This window comes from Cariama cristata, unplaced genomic scaffold (genome assembly GCF_000690535.1).
Source record: "Cariama cristata isolate BGI_N322 unplaced genomic scaffold, ASM69053v1 scaffold10032, whole genome shotgun sequence".
NCBI lineage: Eukaryota > Metazoa > Chordata > Aves > Cariamiformes > Cariamidae > Cariama > Cariama cristata.
In genome coordinates this window covers 52,326-69,946 of record NW_009605502.1, presented here as the reverse complement: position 1 = coordinate 69,946, position 17,621 = coordinate 52,326, and the positions used below count along the sequence as shown (strand labels likewise).

The following is a 17,621-nucleotide window of genomic DNA, read 5'->3' as shown; positions in this document are numbered from 1 at the left end:
CGGTTGCCGGGGCAGAGCGAGGGCAGCTGGGGAGACTCCGCACCGCCCTTCCCGGTACGTCCGCTCCTGGGCAACGCAGGTGGGATGTGGCAGGAGAGATCCAGGCTGAGGACGGAGCCGTCTCCCAGCCTCACACCGAGACCAGGCATGGCTTCCCCCTGCCCTGGCAAGGGTTGCACCGGCTGCAGCATGGCCAGGCCCGGCCCCTGTCCCGCCACGGAGCAGCCATCCCGCCCTGGACAAGTCACATCCCTGCTTTTTCCCTCAGTCCCTTGTTTGTAAAATGGACACAAATACTTCACAAGGGTGTTGTGAAACCTAATTAATTAATACTTGCAATGCACTTTGATGTCCTTGCATGAAAAGTCCTATATAACTACAAAGCATTTTTAATGTTATAAAGCAAGAACTTCTTGCTGTCTTGCCTTGGCAAAGAGGCCGATTAGATGTTATCAGTTTTGCTGTTTACACATACAGAAACTGCTGCAGTATGGTTTGAATCCTGTTTTGTTTTTAAAGAGTAACAGAGTAAAATGAGGGAAGAGTTAATTTGGGGGTCTGTTCCCTGTAACTTCAGACAGTGGTCAAAAGTGAATTTGTATTTACTGTCAACGAAATAAGCTAAATAGTCCTTCAAGAAAAAACCAAACAAACCACAAAAACCAAACCAAACCAAAAAGCTGACATGTCTGTGCATACTGGTGTGGCCCGGTCACACCTGCGGCCGCTGTACCAAAAGGCCTTCTAGCCCGAGCGTGAGGAAAAAGCCAAATTACAGGAGCACTTAATCCTGCATTTAAATGATTGCCTATGCTTACATTTCATAGAAGTCCATTGGCTCCTAAATAAGAGCCAGTTTGGGCCAAATCTCATTAACTATTTTTGTCTGATCTGTTGTTAAGACTGTTCCCTTTGTAGTTTTACTAAAGTGGTAAAGACCCAACATGGGGAGTTGGGACTGAGGAGCCGATTCTGCCTTCATCATGAAACGCACGGTGCTGTTACGCCAGCAGACATGATTGCAGAGCCTGTGCTTTACTTTACACTCATTTGATATAACTAATGTTAAAACAGGAGGAAGCTGTGCTGTATGGCCCTTCCCTTAGACAGCTCAGTGATGTATATGCACAGCAGAGGGATGAAAGCGCAGCTTTAAATGTTAAAATTCCCAACAGGCCTGTCCAGCGCTGCATCTAAAGATGCACTAATAAGTTAATGACAAAATACAAATGTGTTGACTCCTGTAATTTAGAAAACTGGAGCCAAAGGACTCTTAATAATCCTGCTTTTCTCTCCCAATTAACACTGTTTACTTTCTGCATTTCCTTGACCTTGAAAAGCGATCCTGCACAATTCCACGTACTTGCCGCCACCTTTAGCCCTTGCAGCACGAACGCAGCACCCAGACTGTGCATGGCTCAAGCGGCGTCACATTTGGTTTAAATTGGATTATAAAACTAGAGTAAAACTCCATATAAACATTTACTACACATTTACAAGACGTCCTTTGCAGTCAGTCCTCCCAGGACAGGATAATTTCACTGCGCTCAGCGGTGTCGTTCCACGCCGACAGCAGCACAGCAGCGATGAGCCGCTGCTCCTTCCCTCTCCGGTTGCCAGCACCCACTTGCTCTCCCTTCCTTGAAATCTAAAACTGGCTGTGAACTTGGACATTATCATTTTGCTAACACAACACACACATGAAGCACCCTGCAAAGGGCTCGGGCTCTTTCTACACTGTCATTCCAGCGGCTGCCTCAAAGCTTGGGGATGTCCAGTTACCTGTGAGCAATAAACTGCTTACAAGCACTTTTTTTGTCTTTTTTTGTTTAGTTTTTAATGACAACTTTTCTCTGTGCTTATCTGGAGATAGTCAGAGGACAGCGGGATCCAGTGCATGGCAGTGGGGCTGGCAGTGCTGGAGCTGAGCCAGGCGCTTTCGGCCCCTCCTGCACCGCGGGGCAAGAGGGAAAGGAGGCAAAGTCCAGCTCAGGTGTGAGCAGCTGGAGGCAGGAATACGCACAATGAGAGGAAACTGGGTACATCGCCTTTGCAAAACCAAATAAACAACACATTTGGGAAAAAAAAAAAAAAGGCCCCTAAAACCCAGCTTGGACAAAATCCTTTCCTTCCCCCAGCAACAGTGGGTTGCAGAGGCTGAAGTGTTTTCACGCTGAAAGCATGGCATCATTTGGGAGCTTTCTCTACAGTCTACAAATAAACAAAACCCAGGGAGTGTTTTGCATTCAATAGTTAATCACAGTTGGCTGAGTGTTTGTATTTTTCTTCACTGTAAAGGCATTCTTGGTCCGCCTCCCAAACAGCTTGTTTTGTCTGTGAGATTTAATCTTGAGTGGCAGGACTAGGCGCAAAGACAAACCCCCAAAACAATTCTTATTTTTCTATCGCAAGATGTCAGGATGTAAAAGCTAACTTCCCTGCAAACCGGCCCCTCAGGTTGGCATGCACAGGGCTTCTTGCTACAATTTCCAGTCTGCCCTGATATGCTGGCCCAGTAAACAGCTCATTTAACTCGTTTTTAACTCTCTCCTGTTTGTGAACTACTCTTTAAATAGCCTAAACAACTCCAAACAACTAGAATTCAATGCACGTTGGACCAGTTTCCAGCCCAAGTTCCTCCCTGAAGAAGCATCTTGTTTGTATACAGGGAACATTGGCTCCAGCTGCCCAGCCTACTTTCAAATCCAAATATGGTTTTTCTTCAAGGCAACATCAAGGTACCTTTCAAAAAAAACGAAGGGGTGATGCAATATGTCTATAGTGCTTCAAGTACTCAAGCTACTCTGCTCAGAATTAGCTTAGGCAGTTACTTAAGAGCACTGTGCTATATAGACAACAGCCACATTTTTGCAACCGTCCCTACTAACACAAGCGAGTGACTGGAAAAGCACTGAATTTAGGTCTTTGCACTTCTCAGATCTGAAAACGCTTAGAAACAGTGAACTTTTGAAATCTCACCACTTTTGCTTGTCATTTTGTTTTCATGTGCTATTGCCTCTGAACAGTCTTTAAAGGTAGATAATATCAGGTTGTGCTTAGATCTCTACCACAAGTTTTAAAAAAGTTAATAAAACCACATTGAAGTTACCCGAGAGGTATGTCTGCAAGTCATTTGGTTCAGCCTTTTGCTTGAAGCAGGACTATCACCAGTTGCTAGATCAGGACCACCACCACTTTGCCTACTCACGTCTCATAAAACTCCAGGGAGATGCCCCAACCTACAGGTGCACCACTTCCATTGCTGGGCTGTGCCCTCTTGGTGGAAATGTTCTCTGCCCTGGGCTTGGTATCCTGCAGATTTGTGCTTTTGATGGTGTCGCTTCTGGAGGAAGAATTTTTGATAAAAGTCTTCGCCGTAAACATAATCCGACAGAGACTGAAGGAACGAGTCATGAAACTCTCCGCAAATTCACTTCAACAGCTTCTTGCAGCTGCCCTAATCCTGAGTACATAACGCTAGACACAGGCATAAACTTCTGATGTTTCTGTCCCACGTATGCTTTAAAATCAGTAGAAGTTATTCCTAGCAAAGATGGGGTCTATACAAATAATGCGTTAGGTGATGCTGGTAACCTCCAGTACCTTCTGAGAATTTTCTCTGAGCTGACTTCAAGCATATGACCTGCTTCTTGAGCCTGCTCCAAGGTATCTCTGGAGTAGAAAAGATAAATAACACTTCACGCAGTATAGCCAATGTGGGGAACCTTTGGCCAGAGTATATCACAGTGCTGAATACATGGTTCAATTTTTAAAAGGGCCAAATAATCCCATGATCCATTTCTGAAACACCATAATAAAAAGAATGCTAAATTCAATAAAACGGCCATTACAAATGCAGAAGAGATACTCCTGTCATCCACAACAAGCATGACAGACCAAGTGATTAGATTATTTTGGAATCACTCTTATAAAGTACCCCAGAACTGGCTAATAATGCCAGAGACAGGGAATCGGATTCGACCGAGCGATGTCCTGACAGACAGTATCTTCTCTTCCAACCAGGCACCTCGAATGTTGTTTGCAGCCTTGCTTTGCAAAGCCTTTTCCTCATGAGCAGGCATTTACTCAGCTTTGCATGAGCAATCCGTGTCGGTGCTGAACACCCATCCACTGGAAGAGAGGAAGGCAGGAGCAAGTTGTGGGTTTTTTTCATGCAACCTGCCCATAATTAGCCTCAAGCAGCAGCTGAGTCACTCACAAGAGTCCTGGGTGCTATTAGGACCAGACACGCCATGGCCCAGCGTATAATTATACCAGCCACCACCATGCGGAAACTGCTCCATTTAGCTATCTGACCCCATTAGACAGAAGCTGTTATTTCTTCTTGGCTACAAGTGCTGTGGGAGCTCTGAAGAAGACAAGCCTAATTCCTACAGCCCAAATTCATTCATCCAAACTCACCTCTTTCTTATTGAAACCAGAAGATGCTATCCTCTTTCCCGGTTCACCTGTGGGCTGCTTGAGAGCACCCCTATGGTCCAGAGGCAGAGATGCTGAGACACAGCTGCTCCTGGATACAAGAGAAGATGAGTGCAGAAAGTCTAGGAAACACAGCATGCTATGGTATCTTTTTCACCAAAGAGTGATGACAAAACAACCATTGAAACAAGCCACGGAACTGAAGAAATGTAGAAACAAGCTGTTTCTATAACACAGATTTTTATTTGGACATTTTGCTTCCCCTTCTCATAACGAGGACAGAAAAGTTCAGATGGGAAGCTGGATGCTGATGGCTCCTGAATGCCTCCTTACATGCCTCCTTACACGCCTCTAGGGCTGGTGGTGCAAGGAGAAAGTTTTCTGCAGTGTCCACTCTCCGGCAGAAAGGAGGCAGCTGAATAGAGAGCAGGCTCGGCTGGCCAAAACACACAAGAAATCACCCTTAGCTGGCGAGGCCGTACTTCAGTTGCAGCTGGATTTTGCAGCTGCCTTTTCCTATCGAGGCGTTAAGAGGAAATGCCCAGCTTCAGTAGCAGCAGGGTGGCATTCTCCTCTGGCACAGCTCCTCTGTTGGGTACAAAAATGAACCTAGCTCCAACTAAAGCCCATCCCATCCTGCAGCCAGGATCTCATGGAGAGGGATCTGGGTAGTGGAGGAGGCTACAAACAGCGACTGAGCCAGCGGAGGCCATTTCGCTGGCCCACAGAGAAAAAGCAAAAAAAAAGGTCAGAGTTTCTGTCACTCCTGGTTGTCATCCCGTCAGACCAAGCTCAAGCGAGGTTTGCTGGAGGGGTGCGTGATGCTTAGGCTGCTGCTGACTGTGCAGTTCAGGGAAGAAATGCACAGCTCCAACGGCACAGCAGCTGCTACTTGTACACCGGTGCTACATCCCCTTCGAAAGGCACAAGTAACCTCGATGGCTCTGATTTTTAAACAACTACTAAAAAAAGTTTGCTGAAAGGGACAGGGGAATAAAGGAAACAAGTCGTCAAATTATAATCAGCTTGAATAATTTCAAATAAACACCGAGGAAACAAAACGTACCCTGTTTGCTGGCAGGCTTGATGGCTTACAAAGTACTTGCCCTGCCCAAATCAAGGGCTTGAAATGGAGCAGCAGCAGAACAGAACCCCCTGATAGAGTAAGATTTGCTTTTCCCTGTTACCACGTTGCCATCCTCAGAGAGAAAAAGCATCATTAGGGTTTAAATAGAGTTTGATGAAAACACGGAGCACCCCAAGGGTCAATTTTCACCATGGCAGCTGCAGCACGAGGCATTAATTCTTCACCCTCTCTGGTGACAGGAGAAACGCGGGGAGCTGTAGGCACAAATAACGTTAGACTTCCAGTGTGTATTTTGCTTTTCGTGCCTGCAATTAAATGCTTGCTTTACTTCCTGTTGTTTAAAACTCTATTTATTCTTTAGCGCTGCAAGAAAAACCTCCTGTATTTTTTTTAATTTGCACTGGGGACACGTTTGAAGGCCCATATTGTAGACTCAGCAAGTGGCAGGGCAGCCGCCAAACCTTGCTTCCTTTGTTGATTTCTTGATGATTTAAGACCTATTTTCAGCAGCTGATCCCAGTTTCCCCCCCTGCCTTTTTGCTTGGTAACTACCATTTTAACAAAATGGTGTTTGTGCAGTGCCTTGGAACCAAGAATTGAGCTTTTGACCTAAGACAGAGAATAGAATACGAAAAGCAGCACTAAAATCACTTACATGCCGTGCCTTTTCAAGCCACATGCTTAGAAATATATGGCAGAACCCTTGAGTTCTTGCAGAATAATATTTAGACTGCTACTCTTTTATTTCATACGTAGCTAAAATTACTTGCATGTTTCTGATATTTGTGTTGTTTACTGTCCTGCAGCACCAAGTTTGAAACGACTCTCTGAATCTACAGAAATCAGTAAACAAAAATATTAAAAACCCCCTGTACTGTTGATGTACATTGTTCAGACTTTTCTGGCTTTGCCCATAGGGACAAACCCCATTGTTTCAAAGTACAAACAGGAAAAGATATAGCCGATCAATGGGTTATTTAGCTGCAGGCTTCCTTCAGAAAAGGAGAATACACTTTCCCCCTGCTGATGCTAAGATGCAAATGAAATGAAGATCTGGTGCAAAAAATGTATCCAGTGCCATCAGTATGATTATCCTCTCTGTTCTGGGTAACAGCAGAGTCTTTCCTCAGCATTATTCTGTTGTGGAGAATACAATACTTGGCTTAACAAATAAAAACCAGTTTCTACTGATTATTTTTAAAGCAAATAATTCAATATTTAATGTAGGCCTATAAGATGCTGGCACACACCTTGTTGCCTTGTTAAAACAGAAACCTTAACTTGCTAAAAACAGCAGTAACTAGTAAAGATGAAACAAAATTGTCCCAGAATGTTACAGACACCTGAAAATAACAACTGAAAAGGAGATGACTTAAGGGATTTTCAGTAACACTGAAGAAGTACGTGTAACCTTTAGGTTTAATGAGCGTTACAATACATCAATTACAGAGATGTAAGTAATTGAAGGAAAGAGCGTTCACTGGCAGTCAGTTTGGTCGCAGATTTCATTTGCTTCACAGGGCAGGGACAGCACCCTGTAATTAACAGCCATGGTCAGAAGCCATGTCCAAAGCGTGTTACCTCCTTGCAGCACGCCTTTCTCACAAAGCTGGAAAGGTGAGAAACTCCCCTTTCCACTGACAGAGGACTGACCCCTTCATCTCCACATATCGCTGCTGCATGGACATGGTATTAGAAATATATTTCAAATCTGCAATGGTGATCCTCACATGCTACTATGGGTTTCTACCGCCTGCTGCTTCCCTGGTTGTTAAGGGTACTGACACAGAAGGATGTAAGAGCAGCAGTCCCTACTCACTACTTAAACAGCATTTGACCTCTGCTAAACCCCCCAGCCTTGTATTAGAGGACCCTGCTCGATGGAGACTACTCAGACTTATTCCCCTCTTTCCTAGGTAAGAAGTCTCCGTGTAAAACCACCTGAAGTAAGACTTAAGGTACTGCACTTCATTGCTAAATCTTGTCTCTGGACTGATTCACCAAAGATGTTTATTGCCGCAAGCACCAGACAGGATGAGAGAAAGGAAACACACAGAGAAACAGGCCTAGGGAGTGTTTAACAACACGTAGGAGATCCATGCTAATTCTAGCAATGATTTCTTCTCAAAAACTGACTCAAGTCTACTCTATAGGTGAACAGAAGGATGTTCAAGGACACCGATGAAACCATAAACACTGCTGATTCAGCAAATGAGATGTGCTGATCAACAAAGCAATGACCAGCACACAGAAAGATCAATGAAGGTCAAACTATGTATGATATCGTTAATTTTTATTTATTCTTCCAGCTGTTTGTCCAGTCTTTCCAGCAAGTTCACAAAAAGTCTAACTTCGAATCTGAAAGATTTGGTATTACTTCTAGCACAGTGAATTATGTATGCAGATGAATAAAGGCTCGACTCTAAGATTGCACTTTAAGGACCTTTGGAAAATTGTGCATTAATGGGGCTTAGTAACTAGAGACTTACTGAATTCTTTCAATTAAAATTATGACAGAGTAGAATTTAGGCTTTTCAATATGTTTCTAACATCACTATTTTTCTCCTATGCTTTGTGGTTCTCATAAACCAAAGAAACTAGCCTAGATGTGACTGCTGCTTTCAATTGCATATATAACATAATAGGAAAGAAAGTGCTGAAAGTCTCTTTGCCATTAAATTGGTCACAATAGATATTATTATAAAACAGGAGGTAACAGAAATAACTCCAATTCATTATATTACTTTTGTGACTAACTTAAATGCCTTCAATACTTGATTCAATATAAAATTATTCAAACTAACTCTCTTTTCTGATGTAGTATTTATACGTTAATCATCCTTCTGGAGAGAAGATTTCACTCCTTTCCATGTCTTTCCTTCCGATACCCCATTTGTAGTGTTAACACCCCCAATACATTCTTCTGAGAACTATCAGGAAGGGCTCCATAAAACACATTGCAGGTCAAAGAGTGCATGGTGGCTTTGAAATAAATTCATAAGTGTAAGAAAAATGCCTTTTCTTCTAACCTAAAGATTGACAGGTTTGCAGACCTGATCTTAAACACAAACAGTTCAGTTTCTAAACTTTTCTACCTTTTTCTTTTCTTTCTTTTTTTTTTTTCTTCAAAAGTACTACCAGTTGTAGTATGATGTAAAATTAGACTGAAACCACTGGTTCATTCCCATATACGCTAGTGAAAAGTTGGTGAAACTACTGAATTCAACATAAGGAATTGCTGGTTTAGGCTTTTTATATCCTCAAAGTTTTTCTTCCATGGCTTCTAAAACTCATAGTCCTTTAATACTAAAGCAGTCCTTTGGCCAAAATTACTAGGACTGAGGCGAAGGATGCATTTTTGGTTGAAAATGCATATTAATTCTGAAGAGCGGACCTCTTTTTGAAACGTTTTGCAATGGCTAGCCTTTGAATGATGGCAACTTCTGAAAAGATTAAAAAAAAAAAATACTGGTGCCATTGGGACAATCAGGTATACAAAGCAAACACTGTGTTCATGAGGCAGTCGCTACAACACTGAATCAAACACAAGTTTATAAAAAGTAAGATTCCAGGACCCTACTGATGCAACTTGAGGGTTTGGTTTTTACCCTTTGAAGATGGCTAGAGATCATTTCTATCAGATTTTGAACACTATGAGAACAAATGTTTTTCATTAGCCATTCTTCTCCTCCCACCCCATTCGCAAGAGTTAGCTTATTCGTGAATATGTGTCTTTCCAGTCATTTGAGGTTGTTCAGTTATGGTTTTGCTATTCACATAAAACCATTACACTCCACATCTGCTGTTAAGTCTTGGTTTGCATGCAAAAGCCTAATGCAATGCCTCCAGAGGGAATTCAGGTTCAGACCTTTGGAGTTGTTTACAGCCCTCAGATAACGCAGTGAGAGTCTCAAGGGGGTGGGTCACAAGACAGAACATGCCCCCTCCTCCATAGATGGGCACTAAGGCTTCTGATTTTATTTGCAGTTTAATTTCCAGCCAGGAACTGCAGTATTAAATATAAACTAAAATTTTGCCCATAAACTAGCTAAAAACACCTGTAGTTTCTAAGGATGATTTATTTGCATAATTCTTAATTATTAAGCTTCACTGCTCAAAACCCATCTGCATTTCCTAGATGGACATTCCGCTGGAAAGCACTATTTTTAATGTAAAATAACAAGTTTTAGAAAGGGTAGGAGAATACTGCCAATCAAGTAATTTGATGAGATTTCAATGCATAAGCAGATAGTGGTGCTGCAGCGAGTAATTTCAAATTCAATGTTTTCCAGTGCCACTGTATCATCTGCGTACTGTTCATTTGTTCCTTATATTTAGCAGAAGTAGGGCACATTTTCCATATGCCATTTATAAGCAACTTACACTGTTAATTTTATTCCTTACTGGAAAGTACCCTGGTCTATTTACAAATTAATTTGGGAAGTGACATCGTGACAGTTAGCCCCAACTTGTGTGCCTGACACAAGAGTGAAAGAAAGGATGAATAGGTGGGATTTTGCATTTGGCATTTCAGAATTAGGGGAGGTAATGTTTTCAGTTACATACACTTAAAATTATTTCTGAGAAGACATGTTGAGCTTAAGCATTAAGCTAAATACCTATAGCCCTACATTATTTCATCAGTTATTTTCCAACACATCATTCATTCCTTTGTTGAAAGTTTGCTTCTTACCAGTATTTACCTTACTTGGAAAAATTACAGGTCTATGAAAGAGTTTTATTTTGTTATATTGATTTATATAATTAGTTCCTTATGTATCGGTACTAAAGAAATAGAACTTTTTCATAATGGCAAGGGAAGTTCATTAGAAAAACACTAAAATTGTACAATTGGAAATAAAATCTAAGCATAAAAGTAGAGCATTTCATATAAGATGAGCTTTCAACTGAAATATTAAAAAAAAATCTCCAACACCCTGACATATTAAAATCAGACCAGCTTGAAAGGCACTGAGAATTGAACTGTGCAACTCATATCCATACCTGTGAGAGTAACAACCACAGTGAGACACAAACCTCCAAGGCAGAATATGGCCCTGTACAGTCCATTAGGCATTTTTCATTCCTGGTACATACGGCAGTTTTGTATTTTCTTAGGATAAGCTGGAAATGTTAACTAAATATACAAATTACATCGTATTTCAGTGGGGAAAAAAAAAGATACCTGATTTACACCATCTGAAGACAAGGAAACAAGGCATAACATACAGGACACTGTTGGCACAAGAAAATTTTATCACATCAAAACATGCCCTTTTAAACTTAATCCAGTAGATATATAAAGGAATGGTGGTGGCAGAGGCAAAGGGACAGGACGAGCATCAAATATTCAATTTTAAGCATGCTAGTGAGGTCTTTGTTACAGAAATCTGACAAAAACTGAAGCTACCAAAACCATTTCAGAAGCAAGAAAGCACCTATCAAGACAGTCCAACGCATTTCCAGGTGTTCTTCTTGTGGGCGGACACGTGCAGACTGAAGGATCTGTCCAGTATCATCTCCGTGCCCGAGGCTGCCTAAAGCTTCCCGTTAGCAAATGCTGCCTCCTGGAACTGAGGGACGAACGTTTTGAAATATGCCCTAGTGAAAAAAAGAAAATGCACGGTTAGGAAGGAGTAAACTTAGAATATGGTGTGTGCATGTACGTAGCCCAGGATTTAACAAAGCAGCATAGTACTACCACACTCAATTCGTTACTAGATCTCATAAATGGGTAGTGTTTTTCTTACAAGTTTTTTGTAGGCAGCAGATCCATACACTTCAGCTTTCTAGACCCAGCAGTACCTCTTTCTTCAGTGTCCTCACCACTGACTTATTAATGTGGCCAACACCAGTAACTCGACACTGTCAGAAGAGCCTGACGGACCGTCCATATGTTATCCAATGCAGAGCTCCAGAGATAAACTGTATTATCAACTGGAAAATAAACCTTTGAATAGCTATAAAAGTGAGAAACACTTAGATGAGCCACAAGTGTGGCTATGCCACTGCCTGTAGCACTTTGTAACGGAGACTTTTTGATGGAGTTGATGTTCACCATGTTTCTGGGATAAAAAGTTCCCCCCCTGCCTCTATGTCAAAGAAAGCTTCACATACGGTACCAAAGGTCCAAACACAGAGAAGTCAATAGAGCAGGAAAATCGTGAAGTCAGAATACATGCAGGAGATAAGCTTTTTATCTGTCTCCTTACAGAAACCTTGACGCAATACAGAGTCATTGTCGATGGCAGTAGTTTACATAAGATGCAGTGAATAAATACTAACACTTTGGATGAACTGTAATTCTTTTTATTATACTTCGAAAGTCAGAACATTATTCTATAAATTAAGATGTGCTTTGCAAATTTTGGATCTTAGTCTGTCTTCTTTACAAAGAATTGAGTGACTCATAAATCTGTAAAATGAACTGATCCTAAGTATCCAAAACTGAGATTGAACTGTACCTTTGAGTTTATTGCACTGAAATACTCAACTGTGTACTAAATGTATTTTATGTGTCCCAGTGGTACCATTTATTTGCAAGTTTTATTAGAAGCTGCTTCATCATTTTGTCTGTTACTTTCTGCACTAAATTTTCACTTCCTCTACTTTTTTTTTTTTCCTTTAAAAATTTCTTTTCTGTTCATATCACTGGTCTTTATGAATTTCTATGCAAGGAGAACTTCCTCCTGCTCTCCCCACCAAAAAAAAAAAAAAGAAAGAAAAAAGAAATCCAAGAAATCCAAACTGAGAATAACTGCTATTATGTTCAGTATGTTACTGGTCTCTTCGCTGGTACACCTCCTGAAGCAAACATATGCTGATCATCTTCACAGTCATGACATTTGTTTCATAATTCGGGTAGAAGCTTTGGCAATCACTGAACTCCAATCAAACCTCCTCACATCTAAAAACATTGCAAGATCACAAAAGAGAACGCTCCCCTCAATTAACAGATAGCTGCAGTCAGCTTTTGTACAGAAGTTGTAAACACACACAAGATGCCGTCCAAAGGTTAAAAGAGCAATGAAAAGTAAAAGCATTTCTGGACTGAGGAGCTGAGCCCAAAATAGGAAAAGAAAAGGACAACCAGCACACATATTTTATAGCATACGCAGATTGTGCTGTGTATTTACAGAACACACTTTGATTTATTGAATCAAAGTTCAGAAAGCAGCCCTCATAACCATGCCCACAGAAGTGATTGTTCATCCTGGCACATGCACATACACAAACCAGCTAGGAACGTATGCCTGTCATCTGATCTTAACACTTGAATGCCATTTCTGTATTGGTGTTTTTATAGCGTATCTTTGAAATTGTAGCCTCTGTATATTCTGGTCACCTCTACATCATTTTGCTAGCTCAAGGAATATCACTTGCACGTTGTCAATGCCAGGATCTATCATCCATTTACTTCTCCTTGCATTATCTGTCCTAACATTTAATTACTTTTCCTCTACTTGCTTATTTTAAGTAGCTTCTTCCTTCCCCTTTGATAGCTTCTCTGCAGACTCTTTTCCACACACATGCTCTTCTTACTGACTTGATAAATGTTACTTAAAACTTCCCTCTTCCTAAACTGTAAAAATTCTTAATCATTAAATGGGATATAAGCAGAAGTATTTTCCTACATTTTACTTCTTGTCTGAAACACCGCCTTTATAGCGTTTCTCTGCTTTGTATTAAAACCACACTTACTGCATTACATTTCAATGACTTTTCTGTTAGGTAAATTCCAGAACGAATGCTTCTGATACCACATACACCCTCCCACACCATCTTTATCTCTACTTGCATCCTTTCTTTTCACTGATTTCTGCAGTAGAGCTTGTATCCTTTGCTGCAAAACTAAATCTAACACCTCCCTACATTCTGATCAGATGTACTATTTCAAAGAGGATGTTATTTCACTGGTAGTTCATCTGAACCTCTTGGAGATGTTCCATACACTACAAAAATTCCATTAGTACTTCATAATTTGTAAATGTCTACTTTTTTCTCTCCATATTTGAAAGTACATGCTTAAGTTTGCCCTTATCACGGGTGGTCTTGTCCAGACTGAAGCAAATGTTGTACCACATGCTTACCCAGGGTATGTTCCTCCATTTCTGCCCCTCTCCCACACACCCTAGGTATCTGAGATGAAAGAAATTTTGGAAAAAACATTTGGATAATTATGGTTTATCATGCATACACACACAAAAATAAATTACCCACCCCCCTGCCAAACCAAAATGCAAAAGGCCCTGCAAAGAGATCCAAAAGCACAAACTACTTGATAGCACTCTATCAGCTACAGCACATTTAAAGGACTGAAGAAGAAAGATGGGGAAGTAGGAGAAGGGAAGTTGAACTGCTTCAATATTAACGAACATTGCATACAGGGAGGGAATGGCAAGTGTTAGTGTATAAAAGTAACAAGACTTATTTTGAGTATATATGAAGGAGTAGAACAGGCAGCAAAGACATTACTCATTATTAGACCTTGCTGGAATTATTTTTTTTTTTAAAATCACATGACTTTTTAAATGGAAAATTACATTTTTACCCAGTTGCGTGCATTTCTGTGGAAATGCTACAGAGTTTTCATCAGGAAAAGAAGGAACAAAAATGAGGTACTTGAGTTTGGCTTGATCTGAGAAGCAATGTTCTGGTTTGTAGAACTGAGCCTAAACAATCAGTTTGATATTACCTTCCTTATCTGCAGTCCAGCGTCTCAGAGATGATGTATCTAGTCACACAGACAAGGCCCTGGTGCATCACAGGAGTTGTAAGTATAAGTATAAGAGGAGAAGTAGTCTCTTCAAAGGATCCAGTCCATGAAGAATGATGGGATAAATCATTAAAATTTCTGCTTCTAGGAGGCATTGTGCTACCGCTAGCAGAAGCACTAAAGCATCACATTAACTGCATTTTTTTTTCAAGTTAGAAGCAAATTTTTTTTCAGAAATTCTTCTTTTCAGCTGAAGTTTGGGACAAAACCTTACGTTAAAATGTTTGAATTTCCTGTGAAACGGAAATTCTGACATTTTTCCTCCCCTGCAGAGATTACCAGTAAGGAGGAAAAGAACAAGCATCAATTACTGGCAGAGTAAGTTTCATCTATCAAGAAACCAGCATTGAGGTCAAAGTGTATGTGTTTCCACACAAAATAGGACCATGACATGGACATATTATGTCACAACGAATTACTTGAAATAACTTTAAAAGAAATTTAAAATTTTCTCAAGGACAATACCCTGCTACAGACTGGATGGTTAAAGGCTTCTTTCACATGGAATACTATTCCTTTTAGAAAGGTTTTAAATTGATAGAAATACTCATACTCCATCCTGTACATACAGACACAGAAAAATAACGAATGTAAACATGAACTCTAGAAAAAGATTAATTTCTCATACCCTATTGACTCAAACCTATTCATAAAAATTTACACCCTCAATAACTTTGACCTGTGCTACACCACAGGAATTCACATAAAAATATCTCAATTTTTTTGTTTGACACTTTGCCACATACTTTCAAGCATCTCAGAAGTGTTTTGAAATTATTATTTTTACATTCACTGTTATTAAAATAAATTCAGTAATTTGGGTACCTGTAGAATTACACTGAAGATGCAGAAAGCTAACGTGACCTATGGTTTCTCTAGGCTGTGTCATATGGCAGAAATCAGTTTTTCATAAATGTTTATCTCCTTTCTGTGAAACACGGAGTTCCTTCTTTCTCCTGCTTTACTCCATCATGTTCTTGGTGGGTCTGTGTCACACTGACCTTACACCAAGCTCGGAAGAACCACGTAAGATGCTCCTTCAAGTACAGAGAAACTGGTTTGTACAAAGTCCACAGATATTCTTTACGTGAGTGTTTAGTACAATGGCTCTGCATCGCTCTCGTAATGGTTTAGATCTTAACTTAAACAGTGTTTAAAGAGTTGCTTTCTTTTCAGCTTAGAGTGGGTGCCAATCTTCATACTCATACAGGCACACGTCTAACTCTTTGTTGAGTGTCCTACTGTAAGAATTTATTGTTTTTTGTCTACTTGTTTTTGTTCCCTCAAATGGTCATTTTCCAAGTTCAAGGTAGCAAGTTACGAGGTTTCTATGGAAATTTTTCGTCAGCACTCCAGGAAACAACAGATTTCGCTGTAGATAACCACTATATACACTTGGTACATTGAATTTCAGGTGCTACGCTCAAGGACATCTGCTGAGAGCAAAGCACTTATCTTTCCTTCACCTTATTATCCAGTGGAAAGAAAGTCTTGCTATTGCAAATGGTAAGTATCTAAAAGAAGGTGGAATTGGATCATTCGTCGTTTACATGTTTTCTAGTGATACAAAACACTGATTGTGGTACAAGGTCTCCAAAAGGCCATACATGTCTAAATCCTAGGGTGTGGCTTTGCAGTGCTTAAAACATACTTGACTCAGAATTCATATGCTTTTGTGAAATTTCATTCTAATTGTAATGTTTTTTCCAGTATAACTTAGTGCTTGGTTTTTACAATGTAGGTGGTAGAAAATCCGCATTTAGCATTTGATAATATCTTTTGTTTTCAGATTCCTATGCTGAAAATCTCCGAAGATTTTAAATTATGCAGCTGCGATCTCCCATCAAACAACACTTCACATATATTTATGGTGAACGCATTCTAACACTAACACACTTGCTTTCTGCTATTGCTTTTGCTTGACTGGTACTACAGCCAAGCATACAATGGTGTTCGTTACCACTCATTGTGTAATAAAGTTAGAAGAGTTGTCTAGGTGTTTCTGTTTCTCTTAAGATCTTCATGTGGGAAATCTGGAGCAGAACATAGAGGTTCAAACTCTGCAAGGAAAAAAGCATACAAATGCCCTATCAATGAGATCTCTGCTTTTTCTGTCTGGGACAAGGACGTTCATCATGGGGTGATGAATCATCTTGCTAAGTCATTCACAAAATAGATTCCCCTTAAACTCCTTGGTTCAAGAGTGCCAAGGTTTTCAGCACATTGATCTCAAATTCATCCCTGCTAGCCCTATTTGCACTCATATGTTTTATGTGTTTCAGCTCAAGATGTGGGAGTTTCAAGTGCCTTTTCTATCAAGAGATGATTTCAGGAAAAGGAAGAGGATGAAGCAATCCTGATGGTCCATATCAAGTACAGACTTAGTTGTACAGTGACACATCTACTACCAGCACACTGTATTCTGTTCTTGCACATTCTTTACTGGCAAACGAAAGCCCTTGAGCCAAAATCTTGATCTTTCTACAAAGACACATGGACTGTCATTACTTTCTCTCACCGTATCAGGTGCATGTACTGTTTTCCTTCTCATCAGAAGACAGACTCAGGTTATTGCGCTTCAATTTTTTCCCACTATTGGCTTTGAGATCAAACTTTATTCTTAAATACTACCCGATATTTCAATATTCTAATTCGTTCTTGTAAAATGGTGTAGTATCTACTGTGACTATGGTTTAATTCTGAAAATATTAGGCTCTAATTATAGAACAATCTTAGTGTATTCAAAATCATAGTAGCTAGTATATTTGATAAGTACATCCTTTGCCTCCTTCTCTAGGCAAGGCATATAGGAAAATGTGGGGTTCTTTTCCTCAGCCTTTTCAAGCTAATAGATCTGACTCGGGCAGGCTCTCCTGTAGTCACGGGGATCTCCGAATAGTTCTACGTAACCCTTGCAAGTCTTCTGGAGTAAAGTCTGTAGCTAGGACACCCTTCTTCTCAGCAGTCCTCTGTTGCCTGAATTGTTCAGCAGCTTAACAGGGAGTTTGAACATTCTGCAAATGCTATTATTCACCTTGGGACTGAGGTGAGGACTGAATTGTACCACTTTCAGCTGTATTAGATACAGCTGAGAATCCCAGGCATTTGCCCCAATTGCTGTCCATTTCTTTTAGCCAAGTTGCAACTATAGGATTTGCATCATTTTGCATCCCGTATTTCTTTCCTTCTGCACCCTAAAAGAATTGCTGCAACACATCTACAAGTTCCTTCAAATCCACAGAATTTTAACAGAAAAAATCCAGTCCAGAGATGACTGATCTTCATAAATTAGCTAGAATAGCAACATTCTCCCCTCTT

At 40.4% G+C, this 17,621-nt stretch overlaps 1 protein-coding gene across 1 annotated transcript in view; it reads right to left on the bottom strand.

Moving 5' to 3' along the window:
- Positions 1 to 11,064: 11,064 nt before the first annotated feature.
- Positions 11,065 to 17,621, bottom strand: part of LOC104158359 (BRCA1-A complex subunit BRE-like) — a gene marked incomplete at its 5' end in the record, with an annotated part of 39,866 nt that continues 33,309 nt past the window's right edge. The window contains one exon of the mRNA XM_009695982.1: positions 11,065 to 11,128. Within this exon, the coding sequence (XP_009694284.1) occupies positions 11,065 to 11,128 (64 nt within the window). The remainder of the gene's footprint in view (positions 11,129 to 17,621) is intronic.